Source organism: Ctenopharyngodon idella, chromosome 10 (assembly GCF_019924925.1).
Source record: "Ctenopharyngodon idella isolate HZGC_01 chromosome 10, HZGC01, whole genome shotgun sequence".
NCBI lineage: Eukaryota > Metazoa > Chordata > Actinopteri > Cypriniformes > Xenocyprididae > Ctenopharyngodon > Ctenopharyngodon idella.
This window is the reverse complement of record NC_067229.1, coordinates 35,715,007-35,731,484: the sequence shown is the minus strand read 5'-3', so window position 1 is coordinate 35,731,484 and position 16,478 is coordinate 35,715,007. Positions and strand designations below refer to the sequence as shown.

General features: G+C 36.2%; 2 protein-coding genes across 7 annotated transcripts in view; one reads left to right on the top strand and one right to left on the bottom strand.

Moving 5' to 3' along the window:
- grik1a (glutamate receptor, ionotropic, kainate 1a) overlaps window positions 1-5,561 on the top strand; it is a 77,600-nt gene extending 72,039 nt beyond the window's left edge. The window contains exon 17 of the mRNA XM_051910916.1: window positions 5,429-5,561. The gene's annotated coding sequence lies outside the window, so the exon portion shown is untranslated. The remainder of the gene's footprint in view (window positions 1-5,428) is intronic.
- Window positions 128-16,426, bottom strand: bach1b (BTB and CNC homology 1, basic leucine zipper transcription factor 1 b). Of its 6 annotated transcripts, none has more exons than XM_051910918.1 (8): window positions 16,292-16,426; window positions 14,302-14,552; window positions 13,025-14,122; window positions 11,691-11,897; window positions 8,570-8,960; window positions 6,656-6,753; window positions 5,429-5,561; window positions 128-3,426 (listed from the first exon to the last, which is right to left on the bottom strand). In XM_051910918.1, the coding sequence occupies exons 2-7, from the start codon at window positions 14,539-14,541 to the stop codon at window positions 5,499-5,501; spliced, it is 2,097 nt and encodes a 698-aa protein (XP_051766878.1). In that variant the 5' UTR covers window positions 14,542-14,552; window positions 16,292-16,426; the 3' UTR covers window positions 128-3,426; window positions 5,429-5,498. The 6 variants fall into 6 exon arrangements, with proteins under 6 accessions (XP_051766878.1, XP_051766877.1, XP_051766881.1 ...); XM_051910917.1 differs by having other exon boundaries at window positions 128-3,406; XM_051910921.1 differs by lacking the exon at window positions 6,656-6,753.
- Between the last annotated feature and the right edge of the window lie 52 nt (window positions 16,427-16,478).

Sequence of the window (16,478 nt, the reverse complement as noted above, 5' to 3'; positions counted from 1 at the left end):
TATGTGCTTTTTATTCATGAATTTGCAAGTTTTTATATGAGTATTTTGTGTATTGTGTTGGTTTTGTGTCAACTACACAGATCTTGGTAATATCTTGAGTTGATTGAATAGAAAATGAAAGGAATAATTTATTTTGAGATATTTATTAACGTACAAGCACATTGCATAAACAGTAGCATTTTCTTGTGCTGTCCTTGATTTAATAAATAAAAGTGTACATTTTACACAAACTTGAAGAATTTATCTTCTAGCGGTTCTTTAATCAGTGACGCAGGTTCTAGTAATTGCAACGTTATATAACAACATGCTTCTAATGCGTGACGGTTCCAAAGGGAATGTAAGGCATGAATGTTTCTCCATTACTTTGTTCCCATTTTGACCCTAACAATTCAAGACGTTCTGCCTGCTACACACAAACCACAAGCCTCGAGGGACTGACCAAAGTATTCTCTCTCAAACTGAGGCACAATCAAATCGAGTTCAAAGGTCAAACTCTGCTTCAAGAGCTACCTGCTCCATGACCCAGACAAATTACTAACTGAAGATTAAACGCCTTTTCTTCAAAAATACATCAGACATGTCTTAATGCATATCAGAAAATGTACAGAAAGATAAGACACTGAGATACAGGCGATCTTCTTGATTAGATTTTTGTGCTACGGATGAATTTTCTCAAAACAAAGTGTGCCTGAACCTATGTAAATCAGGTTATACATATATAGGACAGCCATGTCCAGACCAGAAAGACAATACAATTTCTAGCTCAGTTTTGGCCTTGGGGAAATTTAGACATGAAAGATGTTTTGTCGTGTTTGTGAGTCTGTACATGCGAGGGGAAGCTTGTGGGCTATTGGCAAACGTATAGAAATGATAGAGCTTCAGAGAGACAGAGGGCCATTCACACTTAAGAAGATAAGGACTGCTCAGAGCTATTTGGGCCTGGCAGTTGGTTTCAAAGGCCTCAGACTTCACTGAACACATGTGAGGGCCATTGAAAATGACTTTTGTGGAGTCCTTGCTTTAAAACCTGGAGCTATTATCATATAGAAGTGTGGTCAAATGCTCATTTCAATTTTATTTTATTTAAATTATATTATCAACAACAATTTCAGTAAAATATCTATCTATCTATCTATCTGTCTGTCTATCTGTTTATCTGTCTATCTATTTATCTATCTATCTATCTATCTATCAATCAAATGGTTTATCTATCTGCCTTTCTGTCTATCAGCACTGAACACTGGAGTAATGACTCCTGAAAATTCAGCTTTTCCATCACAGAAATAAAAATATATATATATATATATATTTTGTTTTTCTGTATAACCAAATGTATATATATATATATATATATATATATATATATATTTGGTTTGGTTTGTCTTAGTTTTCATGGACTTTTAGTTTGTTTTCATTCATCACATGTTCCTTTGTTTGAGTTTCCTGCCACTCATCTGTTACTATGGACTTTAACACTAATCATCACAGCTGTTCGTCTTTTAGTTCATCGCCATTATGTATTTAAGTTCCTCCTGTTCACTCAGTGTTTGCCTGGTCACCGTTACATTTAGGGTACGTTTACACGACAACGATATGGTTAAAACTGAGAAGTTTTTCCTTTGAGTTTTCCACATACAGACGACACCATTGTCAAAACGATCCCCATTCATACAAATCTGTGAAAATGACTAAAAACGATGTATTCTGCTGGCAGGCCATTAGATGGCGATGAAAAACACTATAGACTGAACATGTAATACGCATGTGCATGACGTCATCATTTTCACAGATTCGCGTTTTTGTTGTTTACATGCAGATGTTTGCGTTTTCAGGCCAGCAAAACGCCGGTATCGTGTAAATGAACGGCTAAATGCATAAAAAGTTTTCAGTTTTTAGTTGAAAACGATGTCGTTTAACCTTATTGTGAACACTAATCCGAGCATATGTTTGTTTGTTTGTTTGTTTGTTTTGTTGTCTCTGTTGTTGTTGTTTTTTTCAAATCAAAATGTCATGGCTGGATCTTTGAGTGAATACGCCAGACTTCTCTTTGGTGACATATGCAGGACTTCTCCAATCATTTATTCTGCTTAAACCCCTTCACTGCAAACTCACACTAATCTGCCTCCACCTAAATAATAAATAAATACAAAAATAATTAATTTGAATAAATAATACAATTGATTTTAATAACTCCGCTATATGTTAATGTTATGTAAATGTTTTCCTCCCCCAAAAATCACATGGCTATGAAGAGAATCACCTTAACCTCATGAATAATTTGTTTGCTATAGATGTAGATCAAGTATTTGATATCACTACAGCGTAACAACATCTGTCATAGCTGAGGGTCAGATTGATGTCCCCCGATAACAGATGCGATCAGTTTTAATAAACAAACCTTGCAGATCTGATCCGAGTGCTACTAAGTGCTTCTGTGATGATTAATAGGAGCATCACATGAGAACAGAGACTGTCTGTCTGTCAGAGTATGGTGTCACTTTCACACTAATGACAGATCAGTCTTGTGGTTTATGTTTTTATGTTAATGGATGCCATTTGGGACAACAGCAGTGCTTTTATTATTTTAAGCTGTCTTTTTTTCTTTGTTTCTGTCATGTGAAGCCTGCATTTGGAATCGTATAATCTGACAAACACCTTAAATTCATTTTGAAAGCTTTAGTTTAAAAGAGAAGGGGAAACTTCTGTTTCACATTCACCTGTTACTTCACAGACAGGTCTGCTCTGTTGGACCTATGAGACGGTATATGTCAAAGCAAACACACTGAACATGTTTTTTTCAAGCAAGGTTGAGAGAAAGCAATGGAGAGAGAGAAAGAAAGAGAGAAAAAAAGACATCAGGTTGTTCCCCAGCGTCACGCGTAAACTCAGTATGCTGGCTGAACTCTAATTCAAAGCCAGATAATGGGGCACATTCACTAAATCATTGAGTTAACATTTGGCCTGTGTCAATACCCACACTTGTGACATATTTCCTGTATTTGGCCCAAGTATGCGTATAATTTTTGATTACCCATTGAGCCACACAACATAGTGTTGTAAAAATGCAATAGCTTTATTTACACATTTTTCTAGACATGTCGTGAAAATTGGGCACACAAGTTTCTAAACATAATGAATGACTGGATACACCCAGCCTCAAATACCACTCCGAAACAGTATTAGAAAAAGTGTGGATTTAGGTTGCATCCGAAAGCAGAAAAATGCTGCCTTTGGAGGATGCATTTCAAGGTAGGAAGGCATCAAGGCACATCCGAATCCAATGTTAGCTTTACTTCCTGTCTCCTGAGATACCTTCATCTGATCGATTTTTGAAGGCAGCACAGATGTATCCGTCGCTGCCTTTGAAATCCCACAATCCTGTGCATGCCATTCCATGACAGTTGAGCTAAAAAAGAAATATGGCATCTGAAAGTTGCGATTGGTGGTTAGTTTGTATGTAAATGTATGTTTTTGACCAACTTTTTCCACTTTTGGTGTTATTTCTAGCAAGAAATTACAATTATAGTATCCGCTTAGTATCACTAAAGCGCTCAATATTTTGTTGTAGACCATTAAACTGTTATGCTGCCTCTTGAGGTACCTTTGTGTGCCTGCAAATTAATTGCCTGACAAGGCAGTGAGGCAACAAGTCAGCTACCTAAGCTTTCAGACGCAGCCTTAGGGCTCGTTTACACAGAATGCGATTTGCTTTAAAAAAAAAACGTGAGACGCGGGCAGTGGAATGGGGAAAAAACGCAAGGTCTTGAGACGTTTTTTAAAAGTTGAACTGATTTTGACTTGAGCGCCGCGTGTTTAGAACGCTGTGTCAATCGCGAGACACTGCAAAAGACGCAATACGTGAGCGCAACGGTCATACATGTACGTCTAGTGCGTGTTTACATAGAAAAACAATGGAAAAGTAGCACATTGGAAAGGAAAAACGCATTTTGTGTGTTTTAAAGTGGCCTTTGATTGATTGATTGATTGATCGATCAACTGACTGACTGACTGACTGACTGATTGATTGATTGATTGATTGATTGATTGATTGATTGATTGATTGTATACAAGACCAGTATAAGCTCAATTTTGATTTCATGTTGAATTTATCCAGAGCAGACCAACATAAAACTACTTCTACTACTGCTACTAACCAACATAAACCAACATAAAAAAATCATAGGCTGGTACTAGCAGGGTACCTCAATGACAGATTACCCCAATGATTCAGACAGTAATTTTCATTAAAGTACCAATGTTAAAGGTTAACACCTGCTGTCTGACATTACGCCACATGCATGCAGTATGCTGTTGGGTTGTTTTATCTCAGCATGAGATGTCCATTTAAGCCTTTATAATGCACTGTCCCTGTTACCCAGAACTCAGCACACACACATACCCTAAACCATTTGGCTGTGATAAAGCCATTCTGTCTGTGGGTGTGACAAAGACTTTGAATGAGGGCTGCAGGTGCAGGGTTTCTCTAACGCTCTCAAGAGAACCTTCAAATGCACATTAAGCCATGGGAGATGACATGCAAAAGTCCAAGTCCTCTATTAGAGCTAATGACTGTCCTCTTATGCCAAATAACAGTCACCTCTGTGTGAGAGGCAAGCCTGTACACTGATTAGAAAGCAGTGTTAATAGTGAGGTCTTTGTATTATGGGACGTCAACCACATAGATTCACACTGTGTAGTTGATGGGCAGTTAGTTAGAATCTTAATGTTTTTCTTGTAATTAGGTGAGTTGAATCAGAGTGTTTTGTCTTTTTTTATCATCATATACCCTTTTGCTTTCTAAATCTGGATGGCTGGCAGTGTTGCAGTATTTGATGTTCCTTCATGTTCATTTTGTTGTGGTTGTGTTCTTTTGTCTGCATCACAGGGATTTAGTGACCATGGGCTGCTCCAAAGCAGAGAAAATAGCACAATATAGGCTATGTTTCTTACAACTTGTCATTATTTGTTAAAAATCATCTCAGCTCAGGTCCCGTTAGAGCATGAGTATATTCAATCTTGGTCCTGTCAGGTTTATCAAGTCTTCAAATACATGAGTCACAGAAAGATTTTACTTTTTGTCGTTTTTTTTTTTTTAAAGCTTGATAGCCCCTCGTAATGGTCTGCTCTCATTTTATCAACATCTCTTCTTGTGTTTCACTGAATGTCAGACATGTTTAGAACAATGAAGTAGCCTAAATTATGACTCAATTTTCTTTTTGGTTAAACTTTCCTTAACTACTTGTGTCCATATTTTTTTTAAGTATTGTGACATTTATTGTGGAACTTTTTAATATTAAGTTTCTTCTTATTATTATTATTTATTTAGCTTCTTTTTGTTGATATTTAGCAAAAACAGACCTTTTCAAGTCACCCAGCCTGCAAAGTCATAAGAGAAAAGTCAGAAGTTGTGTAGTGTTATCTAACTAACCTTTAGATATTCAGAATCCTGGTAAATTATTCCCTCAGTCTTGAACAAGGTGTTTCATAAGATCAGGTTCCTAACGCCCATTTCTGTCAGTGATGCAACATGGGTTGAGTTTGTGTGTAGCTGAGGTGATATTCTGAAAAACATGGAAATTAAGCAAATTTAAAAACACAGTGAAGTATCAGTGACTCATATACCGAGTGAATATCATCATATCTCTGCACTTGTGTAGTGCATCAGTGATTAAGAGCTTTTATTCAAATCCACACAGATGGCATTATATTACTGTGCTGCTGAATGTGATGATGTTTACTGCCAGCTTAAGGTTTTTTTTTTCCTTTTTTAGTATTTTGATTAATTCTGGGATTCAGTTTAGGCCGCGGTAATACTGTTTTCCCTGTCCCTAATCTGCTAACCTCATAACTCTTAATCAAAACCTCCAAGCCGTTTTTTTGTTTTCTATATTGTAATCTTGAATGAATGAGGTCACAGATAATGTGCATGTGACATCCTTCTTATCACCGCTGTTCTTACCTGAAACTCATCTCAGAACAGAGAGGGACTTCATGCTCCCCAAGGCACAATAAAATAAATCTATGGCACCTGGACGTACAGTAAAGGAAAGCCACATCCAGTGATCATCCACCAAATCAATTTGTTTCACAGAAGGATGCGACTGTGTCCTTCTCTGAAGACCCAGCTTCTTTCTTTGATGTCTTATCATAAGCTTCATGACCACAACCCTGGCGCAAAGCATCTGTTGTCTTTTTGAAACAGACCAACAGCATGAAATTTTGACCTTCACAATTTACTCACCCTCATGTCTTTACAAACCTGTTTGACTTTTTCTTCCAAGATTACAAAAGGAGATTTTTTCCATATACAGTGCCTGTTCCTGTCTAATCTAAAGAACTGCCTGACATTCTACTAAACATCGTTTGTGTTCCACAGCAGAAACTAAGTCAAATGGATTTAGGTTCTTTTTATTTATTTTATTTTTGGAAGATGAACTGTCGCTTTAAGAAAGAGACGATTTCAATCTCCGAGGGATTTGTGTTTGTATGTTGAATACATACATTTCCAAAATCACACATCCGGTAGCAGAGCTCACCTATTTCACTCGGTTTTTAATCTTTGATTAGTAGGATATCATGTTTTAAGCAATTATGTTGCTTTTCTCACTATAATGTGACAATTAATATGCTGTTTATTGCTAAATGAATAACCTACTTTGTTTGCATAGTGAGATACCAAAAAAGAATCCGTTTTCTGATGGTCCTTTGTCAAATGAAGATCAATTATATCCGATGGCTGTCTGGGTGCAGAAACTGATGATCATGCCAGATTAACCCAAGGGAACAGAACACACAAACATGAACATACTGTTCTGTGGCTGACAGTCGGACAGAATATCCATCAAAGTGATTGAAATGATGAAAAATGCCTCAAAGCCTGTCATTATCCCGCGCCCATTCTTAGTTCTGAAAGAACACAAATTGTTATATGAAATAATTTCACGAATTTATCTTCAAGCTGTCCTTGTTTAGACTGGAGCGTGTTTACATATTGCAGACGCAACTACAGGTGCTGTAATTATGATAGTTTATCAAGCATGAAGGGATGCAAATACGAAACTTTGTCTGGGTGGGTGCTGCCATCTGTTGGTACAAATGTATAAACTCGAGGATTCTCAAACTTTTGTCTCAGACAAACCCGTTTGACCTAAAATATTTACTTTGAAATAAAAGTTAATATTTTAATATATTAATATTTATAAAAAAATATTTAAAACATTTAATTATTTTTAGTAAGTGTTTTTGTTTTTATTTTGAAAATCATTGACTTTTTATTAATACGTGTTATTTTAGTATACTATTATAGTATTTAATATTTTGACTTGGTTTTAATTTTTAGTTTTCTTTTTTATTTTAGTTGACATTTTGTGCTGTTCTTTTTACATTTTTATTAGTTTTTGTTTTTTTAAATATATCTATTTTAGTCATTTTAGTACTTCAACTAATTTTATTTCAGTAATTGCAACATTTAAATTTTAATTTAAGTATTTTACATTTACATTTTTCCATCTAATATTAATATTTTATTTTATTTCAGCTTTATTTCAATTAATAGAAATGATTTGTAATATTTTAATAGTTTTAATTAACAATAACAACACAGGATTTAATTATTAATTTTTTTTTTAATTTTTTTTTTTTTTTTTTTAATCAACTCACGAAACCCAGTTTGGGGAACTCTAATGTAGCTCATCCTTTAAGATAAAACATTGAACAATAAACTAATTAGAAGGAAAACAAGTCTATTTCAAATATACACATTTTCATAATTTATTAAGCTTTCAGTTTCTTAAGAGAGAATAATTTGGTCCCAAGCAAGATTAATCAAAATATAATCACATTAAATTTAAACAGAAAAATGATCAGACATTTTATTTAAGGCAACATATACAGTGCAACCGCTTTTTGCTTACAATTGACCGTTGGGTTTTGGAACTGATGGAAAAAAGTTCAATTACATAAAATCAGCATTAGTGAAACTACAGTATGTGCAGTTCTGAACACCTGAGAGTCTGATCCCAGATTCACTGGTCTCTTTTCTAAAGTTTAAATGAGTCGCACAGTTTCAGCAAAAACATACTACAGCACAGTATAGTCCAATAGCATTATGTCCCCTGAGAAGAAGAAAAGGTTTTATTGAGCTGCGAGATGAGGTTTGTTGTGTTGTGAGTCCAAAAATGATCCTGGCTGATTGATTCTATGAGGGTGTGAGGACATTCAGGGACACGCATGTTAAAACTAGATATGATCATTTTAGGTAAAGGAATACTTCATTGAACACTGACCAATACAAACTGAATGCTAATGCTTAAAGGGTTTGAGTAAAAAAAAAAAAATATATATATATATATATATACACAACCTACGTACGACCTACAATCAGACGAGGACAGTAGTGATGTCAAGTTTGTTAAATGCACCTTCAGTGAGTCATTTTAAGTTCGGAAAAATCCTTCAGCAATTTTCTGTGGTCCTTCCTTCAACCAACACATCTAATTTTGCTATTTGTCTGTTTCATGCTTGCTGATAAGAAGATCTGTGCTGAGTTTCACCATTGAACTACACTCACTTTTCTCAAAAGCAGAGGCGTCAGGTGGACAGGTACGTGACTGAACTTCTACGACCCCAAGAGGTAACGGGTTCTGTGAGCTTGATTGTGCAACGGTGTTTTCCATTGAGGAATTAACTGGTGGTTTGGCTCCAGGGTAAGAGGTGTGCGTGGAAAGGTCTGAAGCCTGGGACAGGTGTGCATCGGTGCTCTGAGAGTCTGTGGAGGGGCACAGGAAAGCAGACAGCGGACAGTCTGGAGAGGAATATTTGGCCAGCACCTGTAGCTGCTCGGGTTTGAGGGCGGCTTCAGCACAGACCCTCTCATACAGGCCTGAGTAACTCTGCCAGGCCTTCAGCTTCATCTGATTCAGCTTCATCCTTTCAGCTGTGAGCTTCTCTCGCTCGCTCCTCTGCAGATAACAAAAAAACAAAACAAGATATATCCATTAAAAAAAAATATTTTAAGATTTATGTATTTGAATCGCATATAACATGAACAAAACAATTAACTTAATGTAATGCATATTTGTCAGTCATTCATAAATGAAACGGGTCAGATTTCTGCACTCAAAAAAATCATAGCATAGTTTCTCATTAACTATTTGCATCTATTTGATCTTATTTAAATAAACATATTTTCATAAATGCATTTATTCAAATGGATTACAATCAGTATAAATCTGTTCATTTTGAAAACAATTACATTTATTCAGTTAAAAAGTATGAACATGTGGAACAAGCAATATTCAGTTTAGTTCAAATCTATGAAATTTAAACAAATTGGATTTATTTATGATAAATGTGCACTGCCCGTCGCTGTTTGGGTTTAAATTGGCAAATACTTAAGAGTCTATGACTGGATCATTATTGCTGTTATTATTATGTTTTTAGCATGTTATATTTTTAGGAACAGATCTTTTAACCCTAATTGATGGAGTGTGTAGCTTTTCATTTCTTAAACAGCCATGTAGGAAGACACATCATGGCTATATTTCAGGATGACAAAGCCAAGATCATCAGGCTCAAATTGTGAAAGAATGGTTGGGAGGGAACATGAGGAATCATTTTCAAACATGAATTGGCACAGTCCCAGACCTTAAAGGGATAGTTCACCCAAAAATGAAAATTATCCCATGATTTACTCACCCTCAAGCCATCCTAGGTGTATATGACCATCTTCTTTCAGACGAACACAATCGGAGATATATTTAAAAATATCCTTACTCCTCAAAGGTTTATAATGGTTGTGAAATGCATCCATCTATAATCAGAGTAATACATATGGCTCCAGAGGGTTAATAAAGGCTTTTTGAAGTGAAGCGATGCATTTTTCTAAGAAAAATATCCATATTTAAAACTTTATAAATTCAAATAACTAGCTTCCGGCGGATGACCCTACGCAGAATGCGCGAGTTGACTTGCGCCAAATGAGTAATCCTCTGAAGCAATGTATGACGCAGAATGTAGGAGTATCGTAAGCTTAGACGCCTCTCGCAGTTCAAACAAATAGGGCTGGGCAACAAACTCAAACTCCTCTTCTCTTATATCAAAATCCTTCAACATTTCTCTTTAAAATTTCTCATTTTAGACTTCTGATTTGTGATGGTTTTTTGTTTTGCTCTATCCTCTGTGCTTCCATGTTCATCATTGCATCTTGAGTCGAGTCAGAGGTTGCTCTTCTGCCGCAAATCGTCAGCGAAAAGCATGAAAGCTAGTTATTATAGTTAATAAAGTTTTAAAGTTTCTTACAAAAACCCATCGCTTCACTTCAGAAGTTCTTTATTAACCCACTGGAGCTGTATGGATTACTTTTATTATGGATGGATGCATTTCTTTTTGCTTCAAAATGTGGCCCCCCATTTACTGCCATTATAAAGCTTGGAGGATTAAGAATATTGACGTCTTGAACATTTCATTCATTAACACAGTTTATTCACTATAGTTTAAAAAAAGCTGTTTGAAAGTTGGTCGGACTGACACAACCAGACACAACAACAAACGTTTAGCCAATCAGCATTAGGGGGCGCAAGACTGTGGAGGAGAGAGAACGAGCAAGAGGGAGATTTGAAGAAAGACTGTAGAAAGAGAGATGACTGAGAGACATTACAAAAGAGAAAAGCTCATAAGAATATCATCTTTGTTTTATTGTTCGTAAAGCATTATTTTGTTGTGCTTCTGCTATGATAAAAAGACATCCACTCTTGCATTGCATGTGTAACGGATACCAGCTAGTGAGAGTTGTGCAGGCTGATGCAGCAGGGCGGCTGATGACTGCTAGAGAAGTGTTGTGCAGTGTTGTTTACTGTTTAGCATCCTTGTTAGTTCACCCGCCTCGCATTGCCAGCGATCGCGGTTAGGATTGAAGGGTAAACTTTGGAGGCGGAGCAATGAAGAGGGGTGTGTGTTTGTTTTGGTTGATTTCAAAATATCAAAAATGTTCAGCAACGACTTTTAGAAATAACTTACTGCACCTTTAAATTCATTGAAAGTCTTTGGGATGTGCTGGAGGAGACTTTAAAGAGTGCTCACCTCTTGTATTGTCAATACAAGATCTTGACCAAAAATGATGCACCTCTTGATGGAAATAACATCACAAATGTTGTGATGTTATTTCCATCAAGAGGTGCATCAATTTTCAAAAACCTGTCCGGGTCATATTTCACCCAAAAATCAAATAATAACAAATCACGATTTTTCTTAAAGAAAATAAGATATATATGTATTAATTACATTTAAGCACATTTTCCCATAAATTATCATTACCATAATAAAAAATTGTGAATAAATAAAATACTATTTCAAATAATTATACATTATCATTGTATTTTGGTATTGTCTTTATTTAAAAAAAAAAAAAAAATAAAAATCATTTTTAATATAACTAATGAAAACCATAATTGAAAAAAATATTTATCTTATAAATCATGTTTAAAAAAAAAATAATTATCCTTAAAATAGTTTTGTATTTTCTTTAATAACAATAAAATCCCTAATTTTTCTTTTTTGATTTTGATTTGTGAAATTCACTGAAAGAGCAGCTGTAGATCAAAACTTTCGTCCTGAATGAGTTATTTGAGTACAGTTACGACCTTTGAACCTTTGGGGATTACTCAGGCTAAAAGGATCTTTCAAATGCTCACCAGTTTCTCAATTTCACACTCCAGGTTTTGTATGCAGTCAAGTTTCCGCTTGCGGCAGCGACGGGCTGCAATACGGTTTTTGCTTCGTCTGCGGATGTCATGCACAACATCGAGCTGCTCCCGTGTCAAGCACTGCTGCTTCAGCATCTGCTGGAAATCGTTCCTGCTCAGAGACACGATCTGATCCACAGAGAGCGGCAGCGCCATCTGGAGTGAAAGAACGGAAATGTTTCACTACTGTAGTCAACATGTCTTTCATCACCTAAACAAATATGTCAGATTCCTGCTGCTTAGTCATGGCAGGAGGTCTGTTTATATTTTAAACACTATAATGCCAATTTTGCTCTATACTAAATGAGTAAAAGATTAATGGGTTAATGCTTTCATTAAGGCCCTCATGCAGGACGTCTGTGGACTTTCGACCTCACTGCGAGTCTGACTAGTCATTATCAGGTGTGCAAAGTAGGTACATTCCAGCGTGCTCAAAAGGCACTGAACAGTGCAAAGTCCAACAAACATTAACAAATTGAAAAACTCTTACCACAGGTGCCAGGTTTTTGCTTACTGATCCACCCAACTGTTCTTTTTTCTTTCAATTACTGGTTTCACCAATATTTTTTCTAATATTGACTTAATAACAGGTCTGCTGATAAATGGCAACATTTGGAGGGTCTCTAAAGAAACTTACCCAACAACACTATTAACAGGAAAAGTAACTAATTTCATGTGTAGCTGGATAATTACTCAAATTTAATAATAAAAAAAAAATAACAGCAACTCATTCTTAAGAAATGTAAAGCTTAACAAAAAGAACACAAAAATTAAAACAAAAAACTAAAATAAATTTGCAACCAATTAGATTCCAAAACAACTTTGGATAAATATAATGGCATTAATAATAATTATTATTATTATTTTAAAATTATATTTATATTAATATAATTCATATAATTGTATTTATTAATTATATCAATATTAATAACTATTATAATCATTATTGTTAAAATGCTGAAACAAAATATTAATAATTATTATTATTATATTAATAATATAATTGTATTTGCATAAAATATTCATATTTATCATATTGGACATAATAAAGCAATATCCATCGATCTCTATTCATGTTTGGTCTATAAAGTAAGTCAGATTTTTTTTTTTTTTTTTTGCTCATTTTATTGTCCATCAGGACTATTAGAAGTTTGATCACTTAATGTAATGCACACCTTTCCTCAACAAATTGCACAATTATGTATCATTCAAGCACAAACACTTAGGGATACGGGTTTGTTCAGATCAATGACGCACCACTAATAAAAACAACCAGTGCTCACCTCACACACTCGTTCGCTGCTGTAAGACTCACTGTCCCCCTCTGTGTCAAAACTATCAGAGTCCTCCCCTGATTGGTTGGAGGGTAAGTACGGACTGCCCTGCGAGGTGGATCCTCCCTCTCCATCATGTAGTTGAGCACCCACTGCGCCAAAGTTCTGCATAAATGGACACTCTAATGCTCTGGGATCCAGGTACCAGCTTTTCAGACAATTTGAGGCCTTCGCCACCAAGCCCAGGCCAGAGGGAGACGCCTGACAAGAATCTGGCCAGAACGTAAGCTGCTTGGCCACCTCTATTTCCTCTGTGGTCCTCTGTTCATTGCTTTGGTCATCTCTAAACTCCATGTATGTTCTCTCAGCATCATCTATTCCTGAGTGAGGGGACATTCCCCGTTTAGCCTGGTCTCCCGAGTCACAAATGGAATGTGCCGACTCATTACAGGTTGGAAATGATGGCTGGCCTGTGCAAGGACCAGAATTCAGAGGACAACATTCAGGCAGAAGAGAATCTTCATCGTCAGTGGGAGGTGTTTTATTGCACGAAAATGTCTCCTTGCAGTCTTCATTGCTTGAGCAAGGAAGGCAACTTAAAGGACAGTAGTCATCTGTCTTGTCAAGGGACATAGGTGTCGAGTCGCAGACATCCAGACAGGATCGCTCCTTCCCGCAAGCTATTTGAAACTTCCGGTACTTCGGGCACAGGAGGGAGTAATCTGTGTCTTTTCCACTATAACAGCCTTTTGCGACATCCTCAATGGCCACTGATGGAGGGCAAGATGTCTCTTTGGCTTTAAGCTGAAGCTGTGAGGGTTGAAGTAATGATTTATCTTCATCAATAACATCATCCTTGTTAACCGAGCTCAATTCAGCCTCTCGTGATTTGCAGCATTTGGTTTTACAGCACTTCTTCTGGACTTTTGATGTGTTTCGGCTGCTGTCAAAGAACTTGGGGAGAAGGAAGTCGAAGCAGGCTTTGTCCAAGTTCTTGAAACCAAGAACAGAAGCACAGCTACGGATTTCCAGCACATTCTCTTTGGTAAAGATGAGTTTTGAGGTGTATGCAAAATCCAGCAAGGGTTCAAACCCCTCTGAAGTAACCTTAAAAAGGAAAAAAACAAAACAATAGATTTTAAATCAAATGCATAAAAATCTGACTTTTCTTTGCATCATATTTCATATAAACATTGAAGAATAAAATATTTCTGTCACAATGTTGGGCCAAAGATATCTCATTAACTTCCTGCTTGATCAGTTCAGACCTTTAATTATGTTGTTACCTCATCAGGAAGGTTGATGACAATTCCTTCAGGTGTATGACTGGACACACGAGCGCTGAAGTAATCACTGCAGGACGCCAGAACTGCCCGGTGGGCCCGGAAACTCTGAGTCTCCGCCACAATAGTCACATCACACAGAAGATCTTTCTTCCTCTGCTCATTCAGACATTGCAGAACATGGGAACTGTGCACAGATGACTGGAAGGTGAACTTAAATGACTTTGAGCTTTCCATCGACATGTTGAGTTAATCTGTATGGTAAAAACATAAAGAATACATTTGCATGTGCTCAATTCAAGGAAACTGTCAAGTGTATACTAAAATAATTCACAAATAGTCAAATAGACTGAGATATTTGTCTATGGAACTCATTCATTAGGCATATAAAGCAGGCATCACAGTTCCTACACAGTTTGACCAATATATTTCAATTTCCTATTACTGGATAAAGATTTTTCAAAATCATTTTATGGATGTTGCATGCAGCATTTTTTCTTACCAATTAAATATTTTAGTGCTGAGCATAAATTAATATATATATATATATATATATATATATATTCACTATAGAGATTTTCATGTTGTGAACACAATTTTAAAATCCCCTATGAGTGCAACAGTTGCCCATCCACTTTTTTAGCAACTTTGGTTCCAGAAATATTTTCATTAAAGGATTATAAGACATGATCCAAAACCAACCAACCAGCTAAAGGTTGGATCACAACATTAAAAAACTTTATTTAAGCAAAAAAAAAAAAAAAAATAAATTAAAATTGAAAATCGGACAGAAATACAAAGGTCCAAGACAAGACTGAGGAAAAGAACTACAATCCCATGAAGCACTGCGAATGACAATCTAATTTTAAAAATTGTATAAATGTAAAACTATTGATCTAAACATGTATTATGTATTTAGAATCAATATTTTATTGCAAAATATGCATACAAATATTTAAGTAGGCCTAGTTTGAGAGCATAGGGATTGGTTTGGCGCTAAAGAGTATTTTTGTTGGCGCAATTTGCTTGTTTCGATTCCCTGATTGGTGGATATTTTTTGCAGAATAATGGTAATGTAGTTTTCAACCAGAATTATACTGTTGAACACTTAAGTTAAGTTAAGCTAAATAATGTGGACTGTTAAGTTTAAATAATGTGGACTGTTGGCTTCAACATAAGCATATGCCATCGACACACTCGCTCTAGAACAGAAGCGCCTCGGGGAAAAATGCTTTTTGAAACACTTAAAACGTACCTTTACCCTCGGGAACTCCTTATCTCAACGGTGCACTACTGATAATTTGACCTAGTCAAGTCATGAGTGTGTGTATGCGCGCGTGCGTGTGTGGCGCAAGAGTGTCAGTGTGCGCGCTCTCTGCTGACTCATTGGGTTTTGCTGATAAAGGATGAGCAAGCATTTTCCCCGTCTGTCCCTTTCCACAAAACTCATCGACTGTATAAGAACTTAGGGACCAGTTGCCTCATACAGTTCATCTGGAGTATTTTATGTTGTTAAACGGAAACATTTTAACTAATTTCAATAAAATAGTGTCGAGTAAAAACAACAGACGCGCCTTTATTGTAATAAAAACCGAACATTACGATTGTGTTACAAAACCTAGTGAGCCGCCTACCTAGACCGCATTTAAGGTATCTCGGGCGCTTTAAATGTTCGAATGGAACCAGCGAAGCGCGGATATGATGCCCAAAAATCCTGTCTAGGTAGGAAGCTCATTATGTTTTGAGACAGCCTGCGTCCAACGAAAAAAATAACATCTGTATTCTGTATAGGAGAATATTATCGCTTCCACGATCGTGATAATTGAAAAACTCACACCAGTATGGCGTGAAACAGAACAAGAACTAAACTATTTCATAAGTATTAACATTTAAATTAGGCATTTCAAACTTTAACTATAAAGTTTTCCATGTCTTTCTGGTGTCTCTCGACATACATAAACTAACAAAACCACAAGCGTTTGTATATACTCACCTGTCATATCACCGGAGAGTGAGAGTAAAAGTTGAATTTGACACTACATACTAACTCGGCTTGCTTAAAGCGATCACTTGTAACTATGAAAACAAGGAGGCGCTTGTGTTTCACTCTGGTGTCATGTGATTTCTGCCCAAAATTGTTTTTGTCCCGCCTTCTCAAACACAGCCCCCTTTCATTGGCT